Source organism: Mustela erminea, chromosome 3, assembly GCF_009829155.1.
Source record: "Mustela erminea isolate mMusErm1 chromosome 3, mMusErm1.Pri, whole genome shotgun sequence".
Classification (NCBI taxonomy): domain Eukaryota; kingdom Metazoa; phylum Chordata; class Mammalia; order Carnivora; family Mustelidae; genus Mustela; species Mustela erminea.
In genome coordinates this window covers 121,819,488-121,846,077 of record NC_045616.1, presented here as the reverse complement: position 1 = coordinate 121,846,077, position 26,590 = coordinate 121,819,488, and the positions used below count along the sequence as shown (strand labels likewise).

At 40.0% G+C, this 26,590-nt stretch overlaps 1 protein-coding gene across 7 annotated transcripts in view; it reads right to left on the bottom strand.

Annotated features, from left to right (window-relative positions):
• The window catches only part of SLC36A3 (solute carrier family 36 member 3), a 60,585-nt gene that overhangs the window by 21,884 nt on the left and 12,111 nt on the right, over positions 1–26,590 (bottom strand). For 2 of the 7 annotated variants that reach the window (XR_004284162.1, XM_032337264.1), the window contains exons 5-10: positions 24,273–24,357; positions 23,040–23,258; positions 20,681–20,779; positions 20,133–20,299; positions 17,530–17,699; positions 14,266–14,446 (exon numbers count right to left, since the gene is read on the bottom strand). Coding sequence is in view for 6 of the 7 variants with exons in the window: in XM_032337264.1 (XP_032193155.1) it covers positions 14,266–14,446; positions 17,530–17,699; positions 20,133–20,299; positions 20,681–20,779; positions 23,040–23,258; positions 24,273–24,357 (921 nt within the window). In the remaining variant the exon portion in view is untranslated. Of the gene's footprint in view, positions 1–13,840; positions 14,447–15,730; positions 15,812–17,529; positions 17,700–20,132; positions 20,300–20,680; positions 20,780–23,039; positions 23,259–24,272; positions 24,358–26,590 lie in introns of those variants that run through there. The other 5 variants (XM_032337263.1, XM_032337262.1, XM_032337265.1 and 2 more) reach the window with 5 other exon arrangements.

Sequence of the window (26,590 nt, the reverse complement as noted above, 5' to 3'; positions counted from 1 at the left end):
CACAGAAGAGCTGAGGTGGTTCCAGGGACCATCTCTTCTGTTTTTGTCTTGTGAGTTGCTTGTTATCCCTGTTTTATTCAGCCTCATCACCGTTCAATGTCCTTGGTTTACTTTTTGACTTTCCTATTGCTCTGTGACCATGCCAGCCTTTCACCTTTTGATTTTTTGCCCTCATTCTCAGAGTTGTTTTCAGTTCATATTTGAGAATGGAATCTCATTATCTTAGTATATCTTCCCATGTCATGACAGGCTCTTGGGTCCAATGTTCCCCTGGGTCTCAGTGGGGAAGGGGTGAGAAATGTCAAATCAGAGGCAAAATAGACTTTTTAAGGAATGATACTGAGCCAACTGGAAAGCCATTTGGAAAAAGTTGAAAATATATTTGTATTTCACACCATATGCAGAATAAACTCCAAATGGATCCAGGGTCTAAATGTCAGAAAATGAAACCATACAAATACTAAAAGAAAATATAGGTGAAAAATCCAGAGGTGGTAAAATATTGAAACAATTGACCACCTTAAAAAAATATTCATTTCTTAAGAAATACCATAAAGTCAAAAGACTGGAGGAAAATATTTACAGCACATATAATAAACAAACCATTAATATTTCTACTGTATAAAGAATGAAACATTGAAGGGACTAAAAACCTGATAGAAAAATTGAGAAAAGACATGAGTAGACAACTCTCTTTTCTTTCTCCCACACATCCTCACACTAATGTAAAAATGGCCCTTAAACCTGAAAAATGTACAAACTTACCCAAGATTAGAGAAATATCAATTGAAACACTAGAGAGGATGTCACGTCTCAGACTGGTAAACAATAGAAGCACAACCACATGACTAGGCAAGGCTGTAGGGAGACAGGCATCCCTACACAGCTAGTGGGAATGCAAAATGGTACAATTCTTGACAGGAATTTGTCACTACCTAACCAAACTTCAAAAACACTTACTTTTTGACCCAACATTTTACCACTGGGGATATCCTCTAAAGATAAACCTCCAACAATAAAAAATATGCCCACATGTGATTATTCACTGCAGCATTGTGATTGCAAAGACTGGGAATGTAAGTGTCTATCAGAAAGTGACTGAATGAACAACAGTATATGTGCACACTGAGTAATTTAGCTATAAAAAAGAATGAGGAAGAGGCTCAGAGAACCATCCCTTCCAAATCAATAAAAATAAGTCAACATCCTGGCATCTAACAGTAAAACTTATAAATCTCAGAGACAAAGAGAAAATCCTGAAAACAGCTTGGGACAAGAGGTCTATAACCCACAATGGTAGAAACATTAGATTGGCAGTAGACCTATCCACAGAGACCTGACAGACCAGAAAGCACTGGCATGATATATTCAGAAAAATATACAACCAGAATACTTCATCCAGCTAGGATGTCACTGAAAATAGAAGGAGGATAAAAAAACTTCCAGGGCAAACAGAAACTAAAAGAATTTGCAATCACCAAACCAGCCCTACAAAAAATATTGGAAGGAGTCTTCTAAGCAAAGAGAGAGCCCAAAGATAGCATAGACCAGAAAGGAACAGAGACAATATTAGCAATCACCTTACAGGCAATACAATGGCACTAAATTCTTATCTTTCAATAGTTAGCCTGAATGTAAATGGGGCTAAATGCCCCCATCAAAAGACACAGGGTATTATATTGGATAAAAAAGCAAGACCCATCGATAAGCTATATGCGTGAGACTCATTTTAGACCCAAAGACACCTCCAGATTTAAAGTGGGGGGTGGTGGTGGAAACCATTTACCATGCTAATGGACATCAAAAGAAGGCAGGGGTGGCAATCCCCATATCAGACAAATTAGATTTTAAACCAAAGACAGTAATAAGAGATGAGGAAGGACACTATATCATACTTAAACTGACTATCCAACAAGAAGTTCTAACAACTGTAAATATTTATGCCCATAAAATGGGAGCACCCAAATATATAAGCCAATTAATAACAAAATTAAAGAAACACATCAAAAATAACACAATAACAGTAGGGGACTTTAACACCCCCCTCACTGAAATGGACAGATAATCTAAGCAAAATCCAACAAGGAAATAAGGGTTTTGAATGACGCACTGGCCCAGATGGACGTCACAGATATATTCAGAATATTCAGTCCCCAAGCAACAGAAAACACATTCTTGTCTGTGGACATGGAACAGTCTCCAGAATAGATCACATCCTGGGTCACAAATCAGGTCTCAACTGGTACCAAAAGATTGGGATCACTCCCTGCATATTTTTGGACCATGATGTTTTGAAACTGGAAATCAATCACAAGAGGAAATTTGGAAAGAAGTCAAATACATGGAGGCTAAAGAGCATCCTACTAAACAATGAATGAGTCAACCAGGAATTTAGGAAGAATTTTAAAAATCTATGGAAACAAATGAAATGAATACACAACTGTTCAAAACCTTTGGGATGCAGCAAAGGCAGTCTAAGAGGGAAGTATATACCAATAAAACAAACCTTTCTCAAGAAACAGGAAAAGTCTCACATACACAGCCTAACCTTTATACCTAAAGCAGCTGGAGAAAGAACAGCAAATAAAGACTAAACTCAGCAGGAGAAGAGAAGTCATAAAGATTAGAGCAGAAATCAATGAAATACAAACCAAAAGAAGTAGAATAGATCAACAAAACTAGGAGCTGGTTCTTTGAGAGAATTAATAAGACTGATAAACCCCTGGCCAGAGTTATAAAAAAGAAAAGAGAAAAGACCCAAATAAATAAAATCATGAATGAAAGATGAGAGATCACAACCTACCCTGAAAAAATACAAAAGATTATAAGAACATATTATGAGCAACTATATGTCAACAAATTAGTCAATCTGGAAGAAATGGAATTGATTCCTAGAGATGTATAAACTACCAAAGCTGAAACAGGAAGAAAGAGAAAACCTAAACAGACCCATAACCAGTCAGGAAACTGAGGCAGTCATCAAAAAACCTCCCAACAAACAAGAGCCCAGGGCCGATGGCTTTCCAGGGAAATGCTACCAAATGTTGAAAGAAGAATTAATACCTATTCTTCTGAAGCTGTTTCAAAAAATAGAAACGGAAGGAAAACTTCCAAACTCTATGAGGCCAGCATTACCTTGATCCCAAAACCAAAGACCCCATCGAAAAGGAGAATTACAGACCAATTTCCCTGATGAACATGGATGCAAGTAGTCTCACAAAGATACTAGCCAATAGGATCCAACAGTACAGTATACGGATTATTCACCACGACCAAGTGGGATTTATTCCTGGGTTGCCATGTTGGGTCAGCACCTGCAAATCAGTCAATGTGATACACTACATTAATGAAAGAAAGGTCAGGAACCATATGATCCTAAAAAAAAGGTCGGGGGAGAACCATATGATCCTCTCAATAGATGCAGAAAAAGCATTTGACAAAGTACAGCATACTTTCTTGATTAAAACTTGTCACAGTGTAGGATGGAGGGTACATAATATCATTAAAGCCATCTATGAAAAACCCACAGTGTATATCATTCTCAATGGAGAAAAACTGAGAGCTTTTCCCCTAAGATCAGGAACACGGCAGGGATGTCCACTGTTATCACTCAAGTCAACATATTACTAGAAGTCCTAGCCTCAGCAGTCAGACAACAAAAAGAAATAAAAGGCATCTGAATCGGCAAACTCTCACTCTTTGCAGATGATATGACACCTTGAGTGGCAAACCCAAAGGACTCCACTCCAAAACTGCTAAAACTCATATAGGAATTCAGTAAAGTGTCAGGATATAAAATCAATACACAGAAATCAGTTGTATTTCTGTACACCAACAATGAGACAGAAGAAGGAGAAATTAAGGGGTCGATTTACAATGGCACCCAAAACCATAAGATACATAGAGATAAACCTAACCAAAGAGGCAAAGGATCTGTACTCAGAAAATTATAGAATACTCATGAAAGAAACTGAGGAAGACACAAAGAAATGGAAAAACTTCCACACTCATGGATTGGAAGAACAAATATTGTGAAAATGTCTATGCTACCTAGAGCAATCTACACATTCAATGCAGTCCCTATCAAAATACTATCAACTTTTTTCACAGAAATGATACAAGTAATCTTAAAATTTGTATGGAACCAGAAAAGACCCCTGAATAGCTATGGGATTGTTCAAAAAGAAAACCAAAGTTGGTGGCATCACGTTTCTGGACTTCAAGATGTATTACAAAGCTGTCGTCATCAAGACAGTATGGTACCAGCCCCAAACCAGGCACATAGATCAATGGAACAGAATAGAGAGCCCAGAAATGGACCCTCAATTCTATGGTCAAATAATCTTCAACAAAGCAGAAAAGAATATCCAAGGGGGTGGGGAGAAACCAGTCTCTTTAACAAATGGTGTTGGGGGTGCCTGGGTGGCTCGGTTGGTTAAGCAACTGCCTTTAGCTCAGGTCATGGTCCCGGAGTCCGAGGATCGAGTCCTGCATTGGATTCCCAGCTCCATGGGGAGTTTGCTTCTCCTTCTGACCTTCTCCCTTCTTATGCTCTCTCTCACTCTCTCTCTCTCAAATAAATAAATAAAATCTCTAAAACAAACAAACAAACAAATGGTGTTGGGAAAATTGGACAGCCACATGCAGTAGAATGAAACTGGACCATTTCCTTTCACCATATATAAAAATAGACTCAAAAGGGATAAAAGACCTAAATGTGAGACAGGAATCCTTCAGACTCCTAGAGGAGAACAGAGGCAGCAACCTCTCTGACCTCAGCCACAGCAACTTCTTCCTGGACACCTTGCCAAAGGCACGGGAAGCAACAAGGGCAAAATGAACTATTGGGACTTCAAGATAAAAAGCTTTTTCACAGCAAAGGAAACAGTCAACAAAACCAGAAGAAAACCAACAGAATGGGAGAAGATATTTGCAAATGACATATCGGTAAAGGGCTACTATCTGAAATCTATAAAGAACCTAACAAACTCAACACCCAAGGAACAAATAATCCAATCAAGAAATGGGCAGAAGACATGAACAGACATTTCTGCCGAGAAGACATCCAGATGGCCAAAAGACACATGAAAAAGTGCTCCACATCACTCAGCATCAGGGAAATCCAAATCCAAACCATGATGAGATAGCACCTCACACAAGTCAGAATAGCTAAAATGAACAAATCAGGAAATGACAGATGTTGGTGAGGAGGTGGAGAAAGGGGAACCCTCCTATACTGTTGGTAGGAATGTAAACTGGTCTATCTACTCTGGAAAGCAGTATGGAGGTTCCTCAAAAAGTTGAAAATAGAGCTACCCTGTGACTCAGCAATTGCATTACTGGGTATTTTCTCCAAAGACAGAAATGTAGTAATTCAAAGGGGCATGTCCACCCCAATGTTTATAGTAGCAACGTCCACAATAGCCAAACTATTGAAAGAACCCAGATGTCCATCGACAGATGAATGGATGAAGAGGGTGTGGTGTGTAGGTACATATATGTATGTATATGTGTGTGTGTGTGTATGTGTGCGTGTGCACGCATGTGTATTATGGAATATTAGGCAGCCATCAAAAATGAAATCTTGCCATTTGCAACTACATGGATGGAACTAGAGGGTATTTTCCTAAGTGAAACAAGTCAATCAGGGAAAGACAATTATCATATGATCTCACTGATGTGAGGAATTTGATAAACAAGAGGGTCATAGGTAAAGGGAGGGAAAAATGAAAGAAGATGAAACCAGAGAGGGAGACAAACCATAAGAGACTCTCAATCTCAGGAGATAGAGGGTTGGGGGTGGAAACAGGTGGGAGGGTTAGGATGTCTGGGTGATGGACACCGGGGAGGGTATGTGTTGTGGTGAGCACTGGGTATTGTGTGAGACTGATGAATCATGGACCTGTACCCCTGAAACAATTAATACATTATATATTAATTAAAAAAGAATGAGGAAGATCTTTGAACTGATATATTGTTATTTTCAGGTTATAGTGTTAGGTGCAAAGGCAAAGAGAGAAGTATAATGTGCTACTTTTCACCTAAGAAATAAGGGGTGGGTATAAATAAATACACATGCATTTGCTAATTTGTAAAGAGGAGCCAGGACTGATGAGAGTAGTTATTTACAGAGGGTAGGTAAGAGTATTGGGGGAAGAGGGCGAAATGATAACAAGGCATAGAGGACAAAAGGGGTGGGATACTTCTGTGTAACTGTGACTCTTAGACGCATAATAATGTTGCTCATACCCAGAACAGGATTAAAATCATCACGGAGATGAGGGGAATTCAATATGGAATACAAACAATAACAACCATATCATATTTCACATGAAGAATGCAACCATATTGACGAAGGTGAGTAAGAAAGATAAGTAACTGAAGTTACAGTGTTTTGATGGGATACTATAAAGCTAAAGACCAATGGATCTGCACACAAATATTGGAGTCGAATTAATTTGTTTTTCACAGGAATAGGGGTTAGAAATTTTGAAAATAAGTGTATGTTAGGATTGAAAAACCAAACATGGTATGGATAATGAGAGCGTGGGGGCATACTTAAAGGACATGGAAACCAATTTGAAGGAGCTCTCAATGGCCAAATCTAGGACATTTTGAGCAATAAAATAAATAATGACAGTAATGTATTCTAATCCATTAAATACAGAAAAATCCACAAGTCCATACATGTTAGAATCCCAGTGAAATATAGAAGGAATATTGGGAAGAGGAAAAAAAAATCATCATTAGGCAAATAACATTGTAATAACAAGGAACACCTATGAACGCTAAAATTATTGGGTCAAAGTATGATCAAAAGCAGGATTTTATGGGGCACGTGGGTGCGTCAGGTTAAACCATGGACCCTTGATTTCAGCTCAGGTCATGATCTCAGGGTCATTGAGATCTAGCCCCCCACTGGGCTTCACACTCAGTGGGGAGACTGCTTGAGATTGTGTCCCTCACCATCTCTCTCCACTCTCCCCATCCCAGCTCGTGTGCTCACCCTCTCTCTCTAAAACAAAACAAAATGGGATTTTCATGGTTTCAGGGTTCTTACAAGATACCAACTGCAAAGGGGAGAATCGTCACTTTATGGTGAGAAAACAGTCAGGCGCCTCCTTAACCAAATGTCAATCACTAAGTTAACATCACTAATAATAAGACATTGACCTTGGGCACCTCCCAATATGAGGCACTGATAAAACACAATGAGACTTGTGTGGTATTGTAAGAAATGGGTTAACCTCAGTGAGGAGAAAAGAGACAAACCCAAATTGAGAGACACTACCAAATAAATGCCCCGTATTCTTCAAAAGTGTGGGGCCATGAACAATAAGGAAAGACTGAAGAACGGTTACAGATCAGAGAGAATAAACTGTGGGCTCTTGAATTCAATGCTGGATTAGAAAAAGGCCCCAAAACAGGATTTCACCAATGTCAATTACTTGGTTTTGATCATTGCATTAGGGTTCTGTAAGATGTTAACATTAGTGAAAGCTAGGCGGAAGGTGTATTGGGAACTCTGTATTATTTTTGCCACCTTTAAGTTTTTTCAAAATAGAAAGCTGTAAAAATATATAGCTGAAGGTTCCATTTTGAGGTACAAAGAGGGTATGAGCTAGCTCTCATGCCACTTCAGCCCAGCAAGGGAGACAAATGTATGCAAGTAAATACCACAACTGTGGTGTGTTACGAGATAGAAGTTCCTGGGGACTACAGACTCTGGGTTGGTGCATGAAATCAGAGAGGGTGTTCTTGAGGACGTGGCAGCTGACATCTGAGAAATGAGGAGGAATGGATCAGGGAATGAGAGGAATAGTGTATGGGGAAGTTCTGCAGCAAGGGGGTGCATGGTGTGTTTAGGGAACCGGACAAGGGCTGTTAGGACTGGAAAGAAAAGGTGCTGCTGGTGCAGGAAGAAGCCGGGGAGGTGGGGAGGGGCCAGCTCACCCAGGGCCTTGTAAGTGGGTCCCAGTTTTTGCCAAAGCAGCCCAGACAACAGAGAGTTTATCCTCCATTGTTGCGACTAGACTGATCAGTTTGGGTCCTATCGGTGATCTTCAGAGTGCTGACTGCAATCAGAGTGTATACATTGTACCTGTCACACAGTGCCCGAGTTTCTTGTGTGGTAGCTTATCTCCGTGACCTATAAGCCCAGCTTCTTAAGTTAAAGTCCTCCTGAAGATCTTCCCTTTCAAGAGTCATATCACTTCAATTTCACTTTCACGTGGTATTGGCATACCAGGCAGAAGTTCTGCCCCCTCACCCATTTTTTTTTTTTTTTTTTTTAAATCTTTGAACTCAGGGACTTGCTTGAGGCTCTCCTGTGGAGGTTTGAGTCAGCCTGGACACTGTTTGCCAAGAGCAAATCTTGTGCGTCCTTAGGAATTTGCCTTTTAGTTTCATTGCCGGGGCACTGTGACTTATAAATGGTTGCACTTGGGTCACTTGGAACCAACTCTGGATGCCTCTATTTCACGTGGGTGACTTCTGCTGCCCACCACGCCACCCACCCAGGCAGAGCCTGTGTTGCTTTAGCAATATCGACTTGAGTTCTGTAGCAATCCCAGTTCTCTAAGTGCTCCTTCTTTCAGGGGGCTTGCTGAAGATCCAAAGTCCAGCTCTGTCATTTTAAGGCTGATCACATTTGTCCAGCAGAGAACTACAGTGGGAAACATTTCTGAAGGTCCTGGTCGGAGGTGGGGGCAAGAATGAAGTGGGGAGAATTCAGCCTGCATTGTTGCAGTTGGAATGGCCAGTTTCAGTGATCTAAAGATCTGAATGTAGGTTGCAATCAGATAGCATGTGTTGCGCCAGTCACATGAGGCGGGACGTTCATTGTCTGGTGACTTACCTCCCTAATCTGTTTTGCATTGTTTTACTTTGCATGCAAACTCTAGTGCCAAGGTTGGCTATCCACTATCTGTAGACTATTCAGTGCTATGAGACGCAGAGATTCTTACATTCCTTTTCCCAGAGGTTCTTTTGCAACCCAGGGTCTATTAGCGTCATGGACTTTGTGATTGTGCCTGAAATTGCACGTAGATCTTAGCATGTGCACATATATGTGAATTTTATGAAGGAGGATCTATGACTTCCATTAGAATCTCAACAGGGTCTATAACCATCTCCTATCCCAAGGTCATAAACCACACTGTCAACCTGCATTTTTATTGCCCTGTATTCTAAAGGAAGTCTTCCCTATATTCCCCAAAGCCTTTCTCCATACTTGTTGCCTGAGTCTCAAAAGAGCAAAGATTTTGTTATTGGCTTATAGCTTTCTTATCTAGTGATAGGATGCTTCTCTCTACCCCCCCCCCCCTTTCATAGCTACTTCTCATCTCTTCTAAGAGGTTGCTGTTTGACATCTGACTATTCGTAATGGATGATGACTGAAGATGGGAACTCTCCTAACTCCGCTGGGATTCCTGGTGTTCCATAGCATCAATCACGTTATAGAAGGGAAGGTTGAAAGTGGTATTACTGAGCCCCTGGGTGGCTCAGTTGGTTAAGTGATTGCCTTTGGCTAGGGTCGTGATTTCGTAATCTCAGGGTCTTGGGATCAAGTCTTGCATCGGGCTCCTCCTGCTCTATGGGATGCCTGCTTCTCCCTTACCCTCTGTTCCTTCCCCTGCCTGTGTTCTCTCTCTCTCTGTCTCTGCCAAATCAATAAATAAAATCTTAAAAAAAAAGAAAAGTGACATTGCCTCTAAGTATTCATTATACTGTACATTTGTGCTTATATAATTTAAAAATAGTTCTTTTAACATTGTGTTTCCACTATAGTGAAACAAATCATCATTAAAATTTCCCTTTACATAAAGTTTCTTTAGTTGTAAAATCAATACATTACTGTTAAAAATACAATAACACAAGCAAGCAAAAAAAAAAGCATAAAATTTCACTCTTAACTCAACCAACTTGGTGAAAGTTCCTATAACATTTTATGCTCTGCATACCCTTTAAAATTGCTTGACTGTATGCAAATGACCTCTTTTTAAAAAAGAACCAACATGGAATCATGCTTCGCATTTTATTTTTAACAGTTGTATTGAGGTATAGCTAATATTAAACTGCATATATCTAAAGTGTTTAACTGGTAAGTTTTGAGATACATACCCTGGGAAGCCGTCCTCACAATCGAAATTATGAATACATTATCTATAACGTCCAAAAGTTTCCTCATGCCCCTTTGTAATACTTCCCACTCACTCCATCCACCCCCTTCCCCTTTCAGAAACCAGATTTGTTTTCTAACAGGTTGCATTTTCTACTATGATAAAGCTATCGTGAATATTTATGTACCAGTCTTTTTACAGGTATATGCTTCCTTTTCTTTTATGGGAGTTCCAATTCCTCCACATCTTTGCCAACACTAGTAGGGTCCATCTTTTAAATTTTAGATATATCGTGGTATCTCATTATGACTTTTATTTGAATTTCCCTAATTACTAATGATGTTGAACATATTCTCCTATGCTTATTTACCAGCCACATATCTTCTTTGGTAATGGGTCTGTTCAAAGCTTTGTCTATTTAAAAAAAAAGCAAAGTTGTTTCCTTGTCACTGAGCTTTAAGAGTCCTTCATGTACTCTGGGTATGAGTGTTTCCTTAGACATAACTTTGCAAAGTTTTTCTCAGACTGTGACTTTTCCTTCCATCCTTTCAACAGTGTCTTTGAAGAGCAAAAGTTTTAATTTTGACAAAGTCCACTTTAGTGATTTGTTCTTTAACGGACTGTGCTTTGGGTGTTGTATCTAAGAAATTTTCACTTAACTCAAGGTCACAAAATTTATCCCCTATGATTTCTTCTAAAAATCTTATAGTTTCAGGTTTTATATTTAGGCCAAATGTCCATAGGTCTATTTTGAGTTGATTAATATATATAATGTAAAATATGGATTTTTTTAGCATATTGATATCCAATTTTTGTAGCTCCAGTCCTTTTTTTTAAAAGATTTTTATTTATTTATTTATTTTTTGAGAGAGAGGGAGAGATCACAAGAAGGCAGAAAGGCAGGCAGAGAGAGAGAAAGAGAGGGAGGGGAGCAGGCTCCCTGCTTAGCAGCAAGCCTGATGTAGGACTCCATCCCAGGACCCTGGGATTATGACCTGAGCCGAAGGCAGAGGCTTAACCCACTGAACCACCTAGGTGTCCCTGTAGCTCCATTTCTTGAAAAGGCAATCCTTTCCCACTACTCTGCACCTTTGTCAAAAATCAGTTGCCCACATATGGGTAGAATTTATTCTGGACTCTATTTTGATCTATTCATGTACTCGTCTGTCTTGGCACCAACACCAGTTTTGGTTACCATAGCTTTGTTACGATTCTTGAAATCAGACAGTGTTAGCTCTTGATCTTTGTTCTTTTTCAAAAATATTTTGGCTATTCTAGGTCCTTTACATTTTCGTATGAATTTTAGAATCAGCTGGTCAACTTAAAAAAAAATAAAAAATCCTGCCAAATTTGCTGAGAATTGATATCTTAAGCACAGAGTCTTCTCGGTCATTAACAAGGTATGTCTCTTCACTTATTTAGGCATTAATTTCTTTTAGTAATATATTATTGTCTTTATAAAGATTATATTTTATAGTGTTTAACAGGTGCCTCATATCTTTCATCAGATTTATCCCCCATTATTGCATATTTTGATGCAATTTTAAGTGCGTGCTATTTCTGATTGTTCTCAGCTAGTACAGAGAAACACAATTGGATTTTGTAAACTGACCTTCTGTCCTGAAGCTTTGTAAACCAATTAGTAGTAGCTTTTTTGTAGATTCCATTGGGTTTTCTACATTGGTATCATGCCATCTTCATTTTTAGTATATGTGCTCCTGAAGCGAGTATAGCATGCCATCTTCATAAAGATGGTTCCTTCTTCCTTGCTGATCTGGATGCCATTTATTTCTTTCTCTTGCCTAATTTCATTGTCTAGGTATCTGACACAATATCAAATAGAAGCTGTGAGAGTAGACATCTCTGATTTGCTTCTGATCTTTTTATTTTATTTTATTTTACTTTTTTTCAGTGTTTAAAGATTCACTGTTTATGCATCACACCCAATGCTCCATGAAATACATGCCCTCCTTAATACCCACCACCAGGCTCACCCAACTCCCCAATATGCCTCCCCTCAAAAACCCTCAGTTTTTTTCTCAGCGTCCACAGTCTCTCATGATTTGTCTTCCCCTCCGATTTCCCCCAACTCACATCTCCCCTCCAACTCCCAAAGTCCTCCGTGTTATTCCTTATGCTCCACAAGTAAGTGAAACCATATGATTATTGACTCTCTCTGTTTGACTTATTTCACTCAGCATAATCTCCTCCAGTCCTGCCCAAGTTGATACAAAAGTTGAGTATTCATCCTTTCTGATGGAGGCATCATACTCCATTGTATATATGGACCACATCTTCGTTATCCACTAGTGTGTTGAAGGGCTTCTGATCTTTCTTTCAGGGAAAGCATTCCTTTATTTTTCCATCAAGTACGACATTAGCTGTAGGTTTTAATAGATGCTTTTTACTGGTTGTGAAAATTCCCTTCTATTCCTAGTTGTTGGGAGTTTTATATTAGGAATGGATGTTAGATTTGCCAAATGCTTTTCTGTGTCTATTGAGATGATTATTTCCTTTTTTTAGTTTGTTAGTAATGGTGAATTACACTGATTTCAAATATTAAACCAATCCTGTATTGCTAGGATAAATCCCATTTTGCCATGACACATTACCCTTTTAATATATTGTTGGATTTGGTTTACTAAAATTTTCCTTACAATTTTTACATGCATGTCCATGAAATATTTTGATCCGTAGCTTTATTTTCTCATAATGTCTTTGTCTAGTTTTGGTTTACATAATGTTTTTAATAAACAAGCCTTTTCCCACTGATCAATTACAAACATATTTGCCTATCAATAGATGCATCTTTTCAATGTGTGGCAGCATCACACCATTTTATTTTGGATGAGTCATAACCTAATGTTTGATGTTTGTTTCCAACTTTTTAATATTATAAAAAACACAAGCTCTCCTTTTGCATAAATTTTTGCAAACCCAAAATATTCTTAGGATAAATTCTCAGGACTAGTGGGTCAGAGGGCCACATATTTAAAAACTTATTATAAAATTGTCCCTCAGAAAAGCCATAACAATGTATACTCCCATCTGCAGAGTACAAGACTGTCTGTTTTTCAAAAACCCTTCCCAATACTAGGTATAATTTTTGTTAAGTAGGTCAGTAGTCCTTGCACATGATGAAATCCTTCTCTCGCACAAATTGCACAGCCTCTTCAGCCTAAATAGTTCTAAGTGGCCTTGAGATATGAGAGAAAAAAGAAAGAGAGAGAGAAAGAGGTAATGTCTTCTAGGCAGGGAAGTCACCACTACAACAGATTGTTAAGAATTATGTTTGTATTCCTTACCTTACTTCTGGTAGGCCCATATCTCCAGGGCAATAATATGGCTTGCTAGATGGCAAACACTTTGATTTTCACACAGGTGGTTGAAAGATAAATTATTTTTTTCACTTTCAGAATGTTGTATCTAGATGAACCCTTAACAACCAATTCGTCCAGTCTCTCATTTCATAGATGGGAAAACTGAGACAGAGAGAGGGAGGAACTTGCCCAAGATCCCTTGGGAAATTAGGGGCAGAGCCAAATGGTTGGATAAAATTACTGATAAGTTCTGTTTTTGTTCTGTCGGTGACTCTTCCACTTAGAAGAATATTCAAATAGAAAACCTTACTTCCCCAGCATATACTTCTCTAAATCTTATGCTTTAAGGGAAGCAAATTTAGGAAAAAATTGTTTTTTTTTTTTTTCTCTAGAAAAAACAAATTGCTTTTGCATTTACATTCATGCTTGGTCTGTTTCCAGGGATATCATGGGCGAATGGCATCCCTCTTCCCAGTACATGAGGCTGATGGTACAAATGGTTGAATGTGGTTTTGGTTCATAGGTACAAAAGACCTCCAAAGAAATCCAAAACCAAAAAAGGCATAGTCTGAGAGGTAGGAGTACTGACTTGTTTCATGTACATTTCTCATGGAAAGATAAAGAAGCCGCTAATTAATATAGAGATGTTGGGGTTTGATGAATGTATATAACATCCACAATGAAAGTCAAGTTGGGGATGGGAGGAAAGGAGAGCCATTAGAATAAAAATAGATAATTATGCATAGACACCTGTGGAATTGGTTATGGACTGGCTGATGGGTTGGATCAACTCATAGAGGGCTTGGTATGTTCCAAATACACACCCCAAAAGGCCCAGGATGCCGATCATGACATCCTTTGCAATGGTGGCACAGCTCATGTCTTCAGCATAAAAGGTGATGAGCTCCAGGAGAGGTGGGATGATGAGGGCCAGGGCACTGCTGCTCACAGAGCCCACAAAAGAGATGACCAGATCCAGGCGGGGGATGAGAATGGCTGAGACACCTGCAGAGAGAGAAGAAACTTAGAATCCCTGATTGTTCTGCAAGAGGGAAGTTCAGAAACCAAACATTTCTTTGGAGCCTTATAATCCCATGGATGCCAGACCATTTTGGAAATGTGGGCAAGGGATCCCTTGCAGATGAGAGCAGTAGGTCAGACACTGTGGTTTTGGATTCCCCCTGCTGTTTTAAAGACCAATATAGATGCTTTTCTTTTATGTTTTATCTAAAACATAAAAGAGGAAGGGCTCCTCTACCATGCATCTATTATCTCCTTCTCATTCAAGAGATGGGGGAATCTAGAGCTCCAAGGACATGGAATGTGGTCAAGGTCACAAATGCTTTGAGATGAGACTCCATTGAAATGTGTCTAAGCCCTTTCCACTTGTCTATGCTGCATCCCTTGCATATGAAAGCACTTGTACAACATAGATGCTCTTACTCAGACACTGAATCTACTGTGAATTTGTACTACTCTACAAAGCACATCCACTATCTAGAAGCAAGAATGACTTAAAAATGGGAGATGGCTTGGTTGTCAGAATCCGAATGACTTGTTTTCCTACTCCTAGAATGATTCTGGTAACTAAAAAGAACATAATACATGAAGATAGCAATAAGTTGCTCCCTCCCCATCTCATCTAAAACACCATGGTCTTAAATCTCCATCTTTCCTACAGATGATGAACAGACATCATGGATTTTCTAGGGGATTCCAATTTCAATAATCTATGAGTGAATAACTATACCACATATATGATTTCACTTTGCACAACTGTATGATTTTCCTATGAACAAATTAGGGAAAAACTGTCCACAAAAACACTCAAACTAGCCTGCTGGATTTAAAGAAAACCTCACCTCTTTCTGAAATTGCTGCAACACATCTACTCAGAGAATGAGAGATACTCATCAACTCTTGCAGTTGAGAATTTGTCACCCCTCTGATGGAATGGTCAGGTCCACAGCTTTCCCTTCTCAGATATTTAATGAATTGCTTACTGGAGGAGGCACAGAGAAAATCTATCTCTTCTCCAGGACACCTCACACTGACAGGGCAGAGAAAATATTTTAATGGAAAGCTATAATATAAGGCAGTCTGGATGAGTTCTCTAGAAAGATCCTATCTGGTGATACCAACCTACTGCTCACAGACCTTCTATGGCTCCCCACTTCCATCTCCTTAGCACAAGGTCTCTGACAACTTGGGCCTTGTCAGGTGCTCTGGCTTCATGTCTTATCACTCCCCACTACTTTTAGTTCTTCTAAGAGGCTGTATGTAAGTACTTGCCTCAGTTCTGTGCACAGCCTCCTGCCTAATGTGGTTCATTCTTCACTTCTCCATCTATCTTCTACTTATCTCTTAGGTCTTTAAAAAAAAAAAAACAACTTTATTTATTTGAGAGAGAGAAAGAAAGCCAGAAGGAACACAAGCAGGCAGAGGGGCAGGAGGAGAGAGAGAAACAGACTCACTGCTGACCAGAGAGCCCAATGTGGCGCTCCATCCCAGAACCCTGGGGTCATGTCCTGAACTAAAGGCAGATGCTCAACCAACTGAGCAACCCAGGTGTCCCTATCTTTTAGGTCTTAACTGAAATATCACTCCCCTGGAGAGAACTCCCTGATCTGGCCTTGGCTAAAGTACAGGACCTTCTAATGTGCTCTCAGAGTATCCTCTTATCTTAACAATTGTGTGGTACCTCATTACGTGCCATCTTAACATTCATCACAATGTGTTGTAATTATTTCCTTGCATATATTTCTTACGCAACATGTCTTCTTTATTATTCATTATTGTATCCCCAGTGCCTAGCACAATGCCAGGCATATAGTAGGTGCTCAACATATGACTGCTGAATGAATGAAAGATAATGGAATTGACTGCTGAATAAAGGAGGAGGAAGTGGTCATCTGGCATGTAACAGAAACGGGGCCTGTCTTTAGACACTCAGCTCTGTGTAGCACTGTCTTCCCTGATCTCAAGTGGCCTGAACCTGTGTACAGGTTTTCTCTTCAAGTTAGACCCTTCCTATTAGGAATGATCTCAAAACAATAGAGCTGCAGGTCCCTAGTGTCCTGTTACAGACCAGAAACTCTGTAGTACCTTAAACCAGCAGGTGTGTTGTTTCTGCTTCCAGAAATCCATTTATGTGGTGCATAGCATCTGGTAGCATATTCTTCTGATGGAAGGCTCCAACAATTACACAGTTTCTCCTGACCTTGAACTAAAACTTCATTTCTTCAACTTTAATCTCTGACTCCTGGATTCTTTAAGGCTGAATTTTCTCTCTCTTGCATATATACCATAGGTGTTTGAGGACAGATAGAAAAGTTTCCCAAGCCTTCACTTCCCCAGGCAAAACGTCCCTAGTTCTTTCCCTCTTTCCTCATGGGGCACCTTTTCTGATGTTCTTTCCCTGGACAAACTTCAGAGAAAAAATTCTCCAGCCCTGTTCACATCTACAACAGTGCCTAATGTGGAACGAATGAGTGAATCAATGAATGAAGGAAGCATTAAGGAAGGAATATGGGAGGAGGAGAGGAGAAAAGGTTGCACCCCAAAAAATGATGGCCAAGACTTTGACAAATCATCCCTTGTTTTCTCCTACAGTTGAAGGCTACTTTATGATAGGGACTTGATCTTAATTTATAATAGAGGGCAATATGGCGCACGATGGAAAACAGACTTAAGTGCTATATACCAATGCTCAGTTCCCAGCTCTGTCACTTAGCAGCTCTATGATTTGAGTGTGTTACCTAAACTCTCTGGGCCACTGTTCCTCAGTTGGTAATATTATGATGCTAGGCTGTCATGAGTTTAAGGCAATGTCAGTATGGCACCTGGCATCTGGGAGGCACATAAGAGTATGATTGAATGAATGGTACTTCTTTCTCCCATAAACCTGCCAAAGGATACATTCCATGTGTAAGCCCATATTTCAGATGGAAAGTTGAGGTTCAGGAAGGTGAAGTTATCTTGACCAAGGTCCAAAGAAGGTAAGTGGCAGAGCCAGTGATAGTGGGGTAAATGCCAGTGTGACTAGCAGCCATAGCTTTGGAGAAAGAATGCCCTTTTATCCTACTCACAGGTCAGACAGACCAAGGCTGTGCGGACAGACAGGTCTATTAACAGTGTCCAGCTCTCTGACACCTGGGAGATGACGAAGGGGATGATGATTTCGGCTGGGACATGGAACTGGAGGGCGTAGGTGAAGAAGATGCCGATGGAGTACATCAGCTTGACCGACTGGTACAGCCTGCAGACAGACGGATAGGACGTGAAATTTGATGTGGCTCCTGGGCAGGGTCACTCAGGACTCACTCATTGCTCTGGTGTACTGGTACACCTATCACTGAGTACCTATCACTGAGTTACAGAACTGGATCAGGCTTGACCTGCCATCAGAGCCACCCAGGAAGCTCATTAAAAGTGACATTCCTTGATATTCTGACTCATTAGACCTGTACAGTCTCAGACACCTGTGCCTTTTATTCTTTTACTTTCTTGAAAAGCTCTATTTATATAGAGTAAAATTCCTAGTTCAAAAGTCATAGAGTGAAAAGCTTCCCTCCCACCCTTGATTCCCGTTCTTTCCATAGGCAACTCCTCTAAGAATTTTCCTGTAGCCGTTTCAAAAATAATCAGCGTATAAAAAACCTTATACTGAATATAGGTACACCTACACACATACCATAGCATCCTCTACACACAGCTGAGCTCCATTTCTGTTCATTAAATATTTCTTGGAGATTGTTTATCAGTACACATAGATTTGGCTCTTCTTTGTAATAGATGCTTAATATTCCAATTGCATAGATACACTATAATTTTTTTGACCAGTCCTAGTTAAATATTTAGATTATTCCCAGTCTTTTGCTAGTAAACAATGCTACAAAACATATCCTGCTACATAGTTATCTATGCACATTAGCATACACCCTGAGAGGTAAAAATGCTGGCTGAAAGTACATGTGATTTGAACTTAGGATAGCTACTGACGTATTTCCCCTTCGTTATCCTAGCTTTTTGGAAAGCTTGCTTCCAGGCATCTTTGTCAAAACACAATGTGTGAATGTGTGTTGGTCTATGTCATTCTGTTTTTTTCAGGCATTTCTGTTATTATGAGGGAAACAAAATATTTTTTCAAATATATAAAATGCCATTTAAAAGATTTGACTGTGAACTGTGGATTCACGCCCATTTTTTCCTTGGGTTGTTGGCCTTTTTCTTATTTGGAAGGGGTATTTGTCTAAGGCTCCTCTGGGGAATCTGGTCGCCAGCCAGGTTCAGAGCCGATGTGAAGTTCTCATGGTAGCTGATGCCCACGTTTTCCAGCTGAGACCCTCCCACAAGGAATGTGCCCTGCCCAAGGTAGCCAAAGGCAGCCTGAATGGCCCAGAATGGGAGGAGCATATTAGAATGATATCTTACTTGCATAAAGTAAGCTAAGACTTCAAGGAAATTCCACATTATTACCCCACCCAGTCATTACCATAACACAATGAGGTGCGTGGGGCTGGTGGTATTTTTCACATTTTATAGCTGTGGCCTTGTGGGAGTTGAAGACCCTACCACTCTACTCGTCTCTGAACATAACAAGGACAGGAGCTAATACTTGACGAATACTTACTGTGTACCGGGCATTTTTCTTTTCCTTTGGCAGCTTCATGGTGAAGGGCATGATTCACTGCCCTCTCTGTAATGTTTTGATTTGACATTTGAGGGAGTGGCTGTCTCCTCATTCTGTGTCCTTGAGTGGGGATGGTACAAGAGCCAAGCCCCAGCCTCTCCATAATGGACATGTAGCATGAGCATACAATTAAGCATTTGTGTGTATTCAGCCAGTGAAATTTTGGAGTTGTTTGTTACTAGAGAATAACCGAGCCAATACACATAGGCATTAGGGTTATCACCATTTTACTGATGATGGAAGTGAGGTCTGTAAAATTAGGTAGCTTGTCCAAAGTCACATAAGGACCAGGATGCAAATCCCTTTACTTAGTTTTAGAACCTGTGCCCTTCAACACTTGGTTCTACTGACTGCTGAGTTGCAAAGCACTCACTCTATACTGTCAGAATAATGATAATAGCTAACACTTGATGAATGCTGTGTGCCAGCCCCAAAAACGTTACCTGGATGAACAAGTGGGTGAATAAATGAATGAATAGTCAAATGTAAGAACTCCAAACTAAATTCCAGCTGGGGCATAACAATGGCAGTCTAGGTCCATTTCTGGAACTGGGGGCCTGAGTAGTGGTCCATCTGCGAGACCCTCGATCATTATTCTGGAGTTACACTTTTTGTTGTTGCTGTTTGTATTTCCCAAACACTCCCAGATCATTCTGTTTTAGGGTCTTTGAACCATAGAATCAGACAGGTTCAGTGTCAAGTTTCAGCTTCTCACAAACGAGGTGAGCTGGGAGAGTTCTATACAGACTTTCCAAATAGCAACTTCCTTGTCTAGTGACTGGACTTGATGAAAATCATGCTAACTCATAGGGCTGTTATGAGAGCTTAACCAGATAATGCACAATACCTATATTATCAAACCCACATGTTATCCTCTCACCAATATTGGCAGTTAATGTATGGTGCTAGTGACAACCCAAAGGAATGTCACATTCTGTTGCTAAGACTCAGATCCCATGACTCTACTACCCTCGTCAGCACAGGCAGGCAGGGACATACCAGCAATTGGGCAAGTTGAGGGTGATGCTGGCTTGGGTGTTGGACCCAAACTTCATGTAGCCCAGTGTCCCCAGGCAGATGTAGAGGATGATGATAAGGGACATCCCCAAGTACAGAACAAAAGAAAACTGTTGTGGATGCTTCATCTGATTTTTGAGAGGCAGAACCTAAAGGTTAAAGAAGATTGAGAAAGAAGGGGTAGTCAGAAGCGTGGCCCCTCGTGAAGGAGCAGGCTTCATCTGCAGGTACAGACATCCTTCTCTGGGTGGCCCAGGGTCAGGAATGGCTACACTCTTTTATATTTTCTTCCATTCTCTATTGCCAGGAGTACCCTACTCTGGCTGGACTAATGAGTACATTTGCACTCAGTCTTCAAGGCTTAGTGTGGTGCATGGAGGAGTTGGTGACCACGATGGGTTCTTGATTTTCCCTTCCACCAGGAAAAGATCATATCCTGCACTTCTTGTTACTATTTTAAGACATCTGGAACAACTGGCTTCCCCGGAGAGCACCGTGGACCCTTTAGGCAAACCCCACATCCATCTTACCATACCGACGCCTTCAAAGGTGAAGATGGCTGTACCAAAGAACAGTAAGAAGGTCTTCCAGCTTGCCATCAAGGGGAGGCTGCTGGGATCCGGAATCTCCTGAGAGGAAGGAGAAGAAGAGCATTTGTTTTGCCATGGTATTAGAGTCATCCTTGAACTTTGCCTGGTAGAAAATTGGGCCACACCTGCCCTCACGAGTGTCATGAACACCTGTGAGGTCGCTAGAGCTGAGTCACACCTCTTCTCTTTAAAAAGCTCTTGGGGGCACCTGGATGGCTCAGTCAGTTAAGCATTCAAACTTTTAAAAAAAGATTTTATTTATTTATTTGACAGAGAAAGCTTGAGCATGCGAAGTAGCAGAAGGAGAGGGAGAAGCAGGCTTCCCACCAAGCAGGGAGCCATCATGGTGCAGGGCTCCATCCCAGGACCCTGGGACCATGACCTGAACTGAAGGCAGGTACTCAGCTAGCTTAGCCACCCAGGTGCCTAAGCATCCAACTCTTGATTTCAGCTCAGGTCATGATCTCAGGGTCCTAAAATTGAGCCCCATGTTGGGGGGGGGTCCACACTCAGTGGGGAGTCTGTTTGAGATTCTCTCCCTCACCCTCTGTCCCTCCCTGCATTCATGGTTTCTTTCCCTCTCTGTGTGTCTCAAACAAACAAATAAATATTTTTTAAAAAGCTCTTTGTTTTTATTGTGGTAAATTATACATACCATAAAATTTAATATTTTAAACACTTAAGTGTATAATTCAGTGGCACCGAGTCCATTCTCACTGATGTACAACACCACCCATCTCCAGAAATTTTTCATCCTCCCAAATTGAAACTTTGTATGCATGAAATAATAACTGTTTATTACCCAGCTCCTGGTCATCTCTATTCTACATTGTTTCTATGAATTTAAGAATGCTAGGTACCTCATAAAGTGGAATCATATAATCCCTGTCCTTTTGTGGCTGGCTTATCTCACTGAGCATAATGCCTTTAAGGTTCATCCATGTTGCAGCGCAGATCAGAATTTCATTCCTTCTTCAGGAGTGCTTTTCACGTATTTACCACATCTTTACATGTAGGCAAAGTGGGACCCAGGGAGAAGGGAGTTGCCCAAGGCTATTCTGCAAGATACTGGCGTAGCTTGGATGAGAATTCAGTTCTACTGTCTTCCCACTCTCCAGTGCCTCTTTCTCATCACTTCTACTATAGCAGCAACATGCATGCAGAGAGAATGATTATTTTAATAGACTCCTGTGGCAGAATAATGGCTCTTTCCCAAAGATGTCCTTGTCCTAGTTCCTGGAATCTTTGAATATGTTATATTACTTAGCAAGGGAGAATTAAATTTTCAGACTGAATTCAGGTTTCTAATCAGCTGACCTTAAAAGGAGGAGATTATCTTGGGTCATCTGGGTGGGTCCAGTGTAATAACAGCGGTCTTTAAAAGTGGAAAAGGGGATCAGAAAAGAGAACTAGAGAGATGGTGGTGTGGGACACACTTAGCTTTGCATTGCTGACTTTGGAGATGGAAGGCACCCATAAGCCAAGGCATGTGGGTAGCCTCTAGAAGCTGGAGCAGGCAAGAAAACAGATTCTCCCCATAAGCTTCCAAAAAGAAACCCAGCCCTGCTGACACCTTGATTTTATCCCAGTGAGACCTCCAGAACTGTAAGATAAATTTGTGTTGTTTTAAAAGGTCAGATTTGTGATAATTTGTTACAGGAGCAGTAGGAAACTAATATGGCCCCCAAAGATTTTCAGAGTCAAAGAAATGAAGCTATAATGGTAGAATTTCAGGGCCTATGATAATAGCAAAGCATGGGCTTGGGAAGCAAACTGATAGAAATTAGTGAAAAAATTACTTTCTGTGTATCAGTTTCCTTGTCTCTAAGCTGAGTACTCACAAAATATAAAACATATCAAATAGTACCACTGAAAAGATTCAATGAGTTAATATATGTTAAGAACTTGACATCAAGTAAATAAAATTTCTTTATCATGCATGTATCCCTTGTCAACCTACCACTTTTACAACTTTTGTTGGTTCTTAGTTGAGGTTTATCTCCCCAAATGAATGTGACCTCCACGAGAGCAGATATGCCATCAGTTTCACCCACTGCCTTGCACCATGCCTGGATCACAGAAGGTATTCGATAACTAATTGTCAAATGACTCACTGTTATCCAGCGTGATGACGACAATGATGATGTCAACTATCTCTTACAGCTTGTGGGGCCGAAGCGTTCACAGATGTCACTTTAGCTCAGAGCAGGTCACCTTCCTCAACTTCACCTTCCCATAATGATACTAACCTTCCCCAGGTGTCTCAGAACCCCTTCTGCCGTCGATTTTAGGCACAGACCTGTATGATATACTCAAAGATCAGAGCCATGCTCCCCAGGGTGGTGATGTTGGCCAGCATCGAGAAGATGGACAGCAACCTGAGGTTCTGGATAAACACCAGCAGGACCAGGAAGGGCAGGATTGTCAGCATGTAGAAGCGAATGTTCAGGATGGGCGTCGGCACCAGGGTCTTCCTGGGTTGGCAGTTGCTGGAGGTCATGTGGACTTCTTCTACCATCTGATGTATTCATAAGGAGGGGCCGTGTAGTTAGAAGTGTCAGATTAAATACAAAAGGCCCATTTAAGTTTCTATTTCAGATAATTAACAAGTAACTTTTTAGTCAGTATGTTCTAAATATTCTCACAGTAAAAAAACCAAACCAAACCTGCTGTTTATTGAAATACCAATTTAACCGGGTGTTGCACGTATATATGTGTGTGTATATATACACACACACACTTGTATATACATATGCATATATGTATATGTGTGTCTGTGTGTGTTGTGTGTATACACACACACACATATATATTTTTTCCCAAAATCTGGTAGCCCCAACTGTGGTGCCCATGATGCCCATGACTGTGACAATAAGAAACCCTTAGAATCGTAAAATCTCCTTTTGTCATCTAACCGAACCTCTTCTTTCCTGTCAAGTGGTTTCCTTTCATATTTTCAGAGAATGGAAGTTGATTACAGAAGGAAATCTTCTCTAACTTTAGCTAGTCCTAAAAACTAGAAAGCTCTGAACAAAATCCATCTGCTTGGATATTTCATCTGCAATACTTGCCACAGTTCTGGCTGTTTGAATGCACAAAACTAATTATGCTTCCTCTATCCATGAAGCCAAGAAAGAACGCTAGGACTGATTCATAATGCCTCTTGGTAAAGCAATGAGGACCAGGACCGCAGCTTATTTGTCTCATATTTAATCAGTCATTTTCTATGTGACAACCCTGAGATACCTACAGTGAATTCCAACAACACTTTTCAGGCTAAAAATTCTCAATGATTTCTGATTGGACCTTATAGCAAGCCTCTTTTCCATCCTGGCTACTCCTCAGATGTTGCTTTGACTTCTCAATAATCCTCTTAACAAGTGACAGGACTGAAAGGACCCCCATGTAGACTGATGAGGAATGACAAATGAAACCATTTCCCCCCTCTATCTGAACACTATACTTTTGCTAATGCAGCCGTAGCAGTGGGTTGTCTGCTTTTCTCCCACTCTGCCCAGAAGATCCTTTTCACCTGTTGCAAGTTGTCTGCCATAAACATAAAATAGACGCTGCAGAATCCCAGTTGGGTGGTGATTAATAAGAAGCTGACAGTGTACCTGAAGAGGAAAAGAAGAGACAGATAGAGGGAGAAAACAAATTACTTGTTAAAATGTATTTGTTTTTATTTTTTGAAGTGATTGTTTCTGTTGTTATTATTTTTAATACTCTGCTAGTATAGCCTTTTTTTTACGTTAAAAATTTTCAAGCTGGGCGCCTGGGTGGCTCAGTGGGTTAAAGCATCTGCCTTCGGCTCAGGTCATGATCCCAGGGTCCTGGGGATAGAACCTCATATCGGGCTCTCCGCTCCGCAGTGAGCCGGCTTCCTCCTCTCTCTCTGCCTACTTGTGATCTCTGTCTGTCAAATAAATAAATAAAATCTTTAAAAAAATTTTTTTTCAAGCCCACAGAAACAATTGAAAGACTGGTATAACTAACATCAATATGTCCTTGAACTAAATATACCAATTGTTAACTTTTGGCCCTAACTGCATTATAGAAGTATGGATTTGTATATGAATGTACGTATTCATTCCCCCACACAGGCATTCTTTTTCGGAACTACTGCAGATATCATAATACTTCAACTGTTAACTCCCTCAGCATATCCCTCTGGAGACTATGATTCAGAAAATCAACCTCAACGTCCTCAAATATATAGTCCATATTTTAAATAACCCAATTGTCTCCAAAATATCTCTTAAGCTATTATTTATTTTTTGGATTCAGGATCTAATTGAGGTTTCTATATTGCTTGTGGCTATATCTCTAGTCTTTATCCATGTAGACCAGCCCTGTGAACATCCACATTCTTTGATTTTCCATGACATTGGCTTTTGGGGGACGAATTCAGGACAATTGTCTTGTAGAATGTCCCACACTATAGACTTGGAAGATTGCTTCCTCATGATTAGACTCAGGTAAGTATATTTGGCAAGCATACCACATAGGTGATATTTGGTACTTTTTCCATCATATTGGGAGGCCCATGCTGTCCTGTGGCTCCTCTGTGATGATGACTATCAGATGAGTCCATTGCAAATGCACATTTAATCTCGTTATAATCTGCAAGTAAAGCTTTGAGATGGATGAATATCTTGTTCCTCTCCAACCAAGGGTTTTGACATTCATTGGTGATCCTTGTCTGAATCAATTATTTCATCGGTGACAGAGTGATGGTTTTCTCATTCTATCTGGCATTTTTTCCTAAATTTATCAGTTGATATTTAAGAAAGATATATTCTTCCTCTTTTGGGATATCACAAAAAAAACTCACAATTTTTAAGATTTAGTATATTATAGTCCATTCTTGTCATTATTCTTTTGTATTCTTCAATTGTCCCAAAATTGAAGATGCATTTATTGTTTAAAGGAACAAAAGTATGATCAGTTTAGATGAAACTGGATGTGTTCAGGGTAGTATAGCCTTAGAGCAGTAGTTTTCAAAGTTGGGGTACAGTATCACTTGCATCAGAATTACCTGAGGTTTATGCAAAAAAAAAAAAAAAAAAAAAAAAAACACAGATTCCTGACTCTTGTATCAGCTTTTGAAATCAGAAGCTCAGTATCATGTGAGACCAGAATAGAGATGTTTTCTCTCTTTATGATGGAAAGTTTTAAACATATACAAAAGGAATGACAATAATCCATTATTCCTCACCTGCCAATCCCAGCTTCAACAGTTATTAACTTTTTGCCAGTCCTCTTCTATCTCTCCCTTTACCCCTATGACACACATGCTTGTTTGTTGGAGTATTTGTAGCAGATTAGAGAATTTAAGGCAATTCATCTGTAAATAATTCCATACATAACTTTAATGGATAAGGACTTACTATATATAGATCTCTAAAATGCCATTATCATCCCTCCAAAATTAGTAATAATTTCTTCATATCATTTAATAACAGTCAATATTCAGATTTCTCTAATTGTCTTAAAAATATCTATTTTACTGCTGGTTTCTAAACAAGTCTATACATTGCATTTTGTTATTACTACTACATCTCTTAAGTTTTTAGAACTGTTGCATTCCCCTTGCTCTGCTTTTTTTTTCCCTCTTTGCAATTTTTAACCATTTAGGGGGGTTGAAGATACCAGATAATTTATCTTGTAGTATGTCCCACTTCCTAGATTTGGTTGATGACTTCTTCATAATGTCAGTTAATGCATTTCTCCATACCCCATGTTTCCTTTAAACTGGTATTAGATCTAGCAGCTTGACTAGACTGAGGTTCTTTATTCATTTCTGTGGCAAGAATATTTCCAGGGCGATACTCTGTACTCCCTACTGTA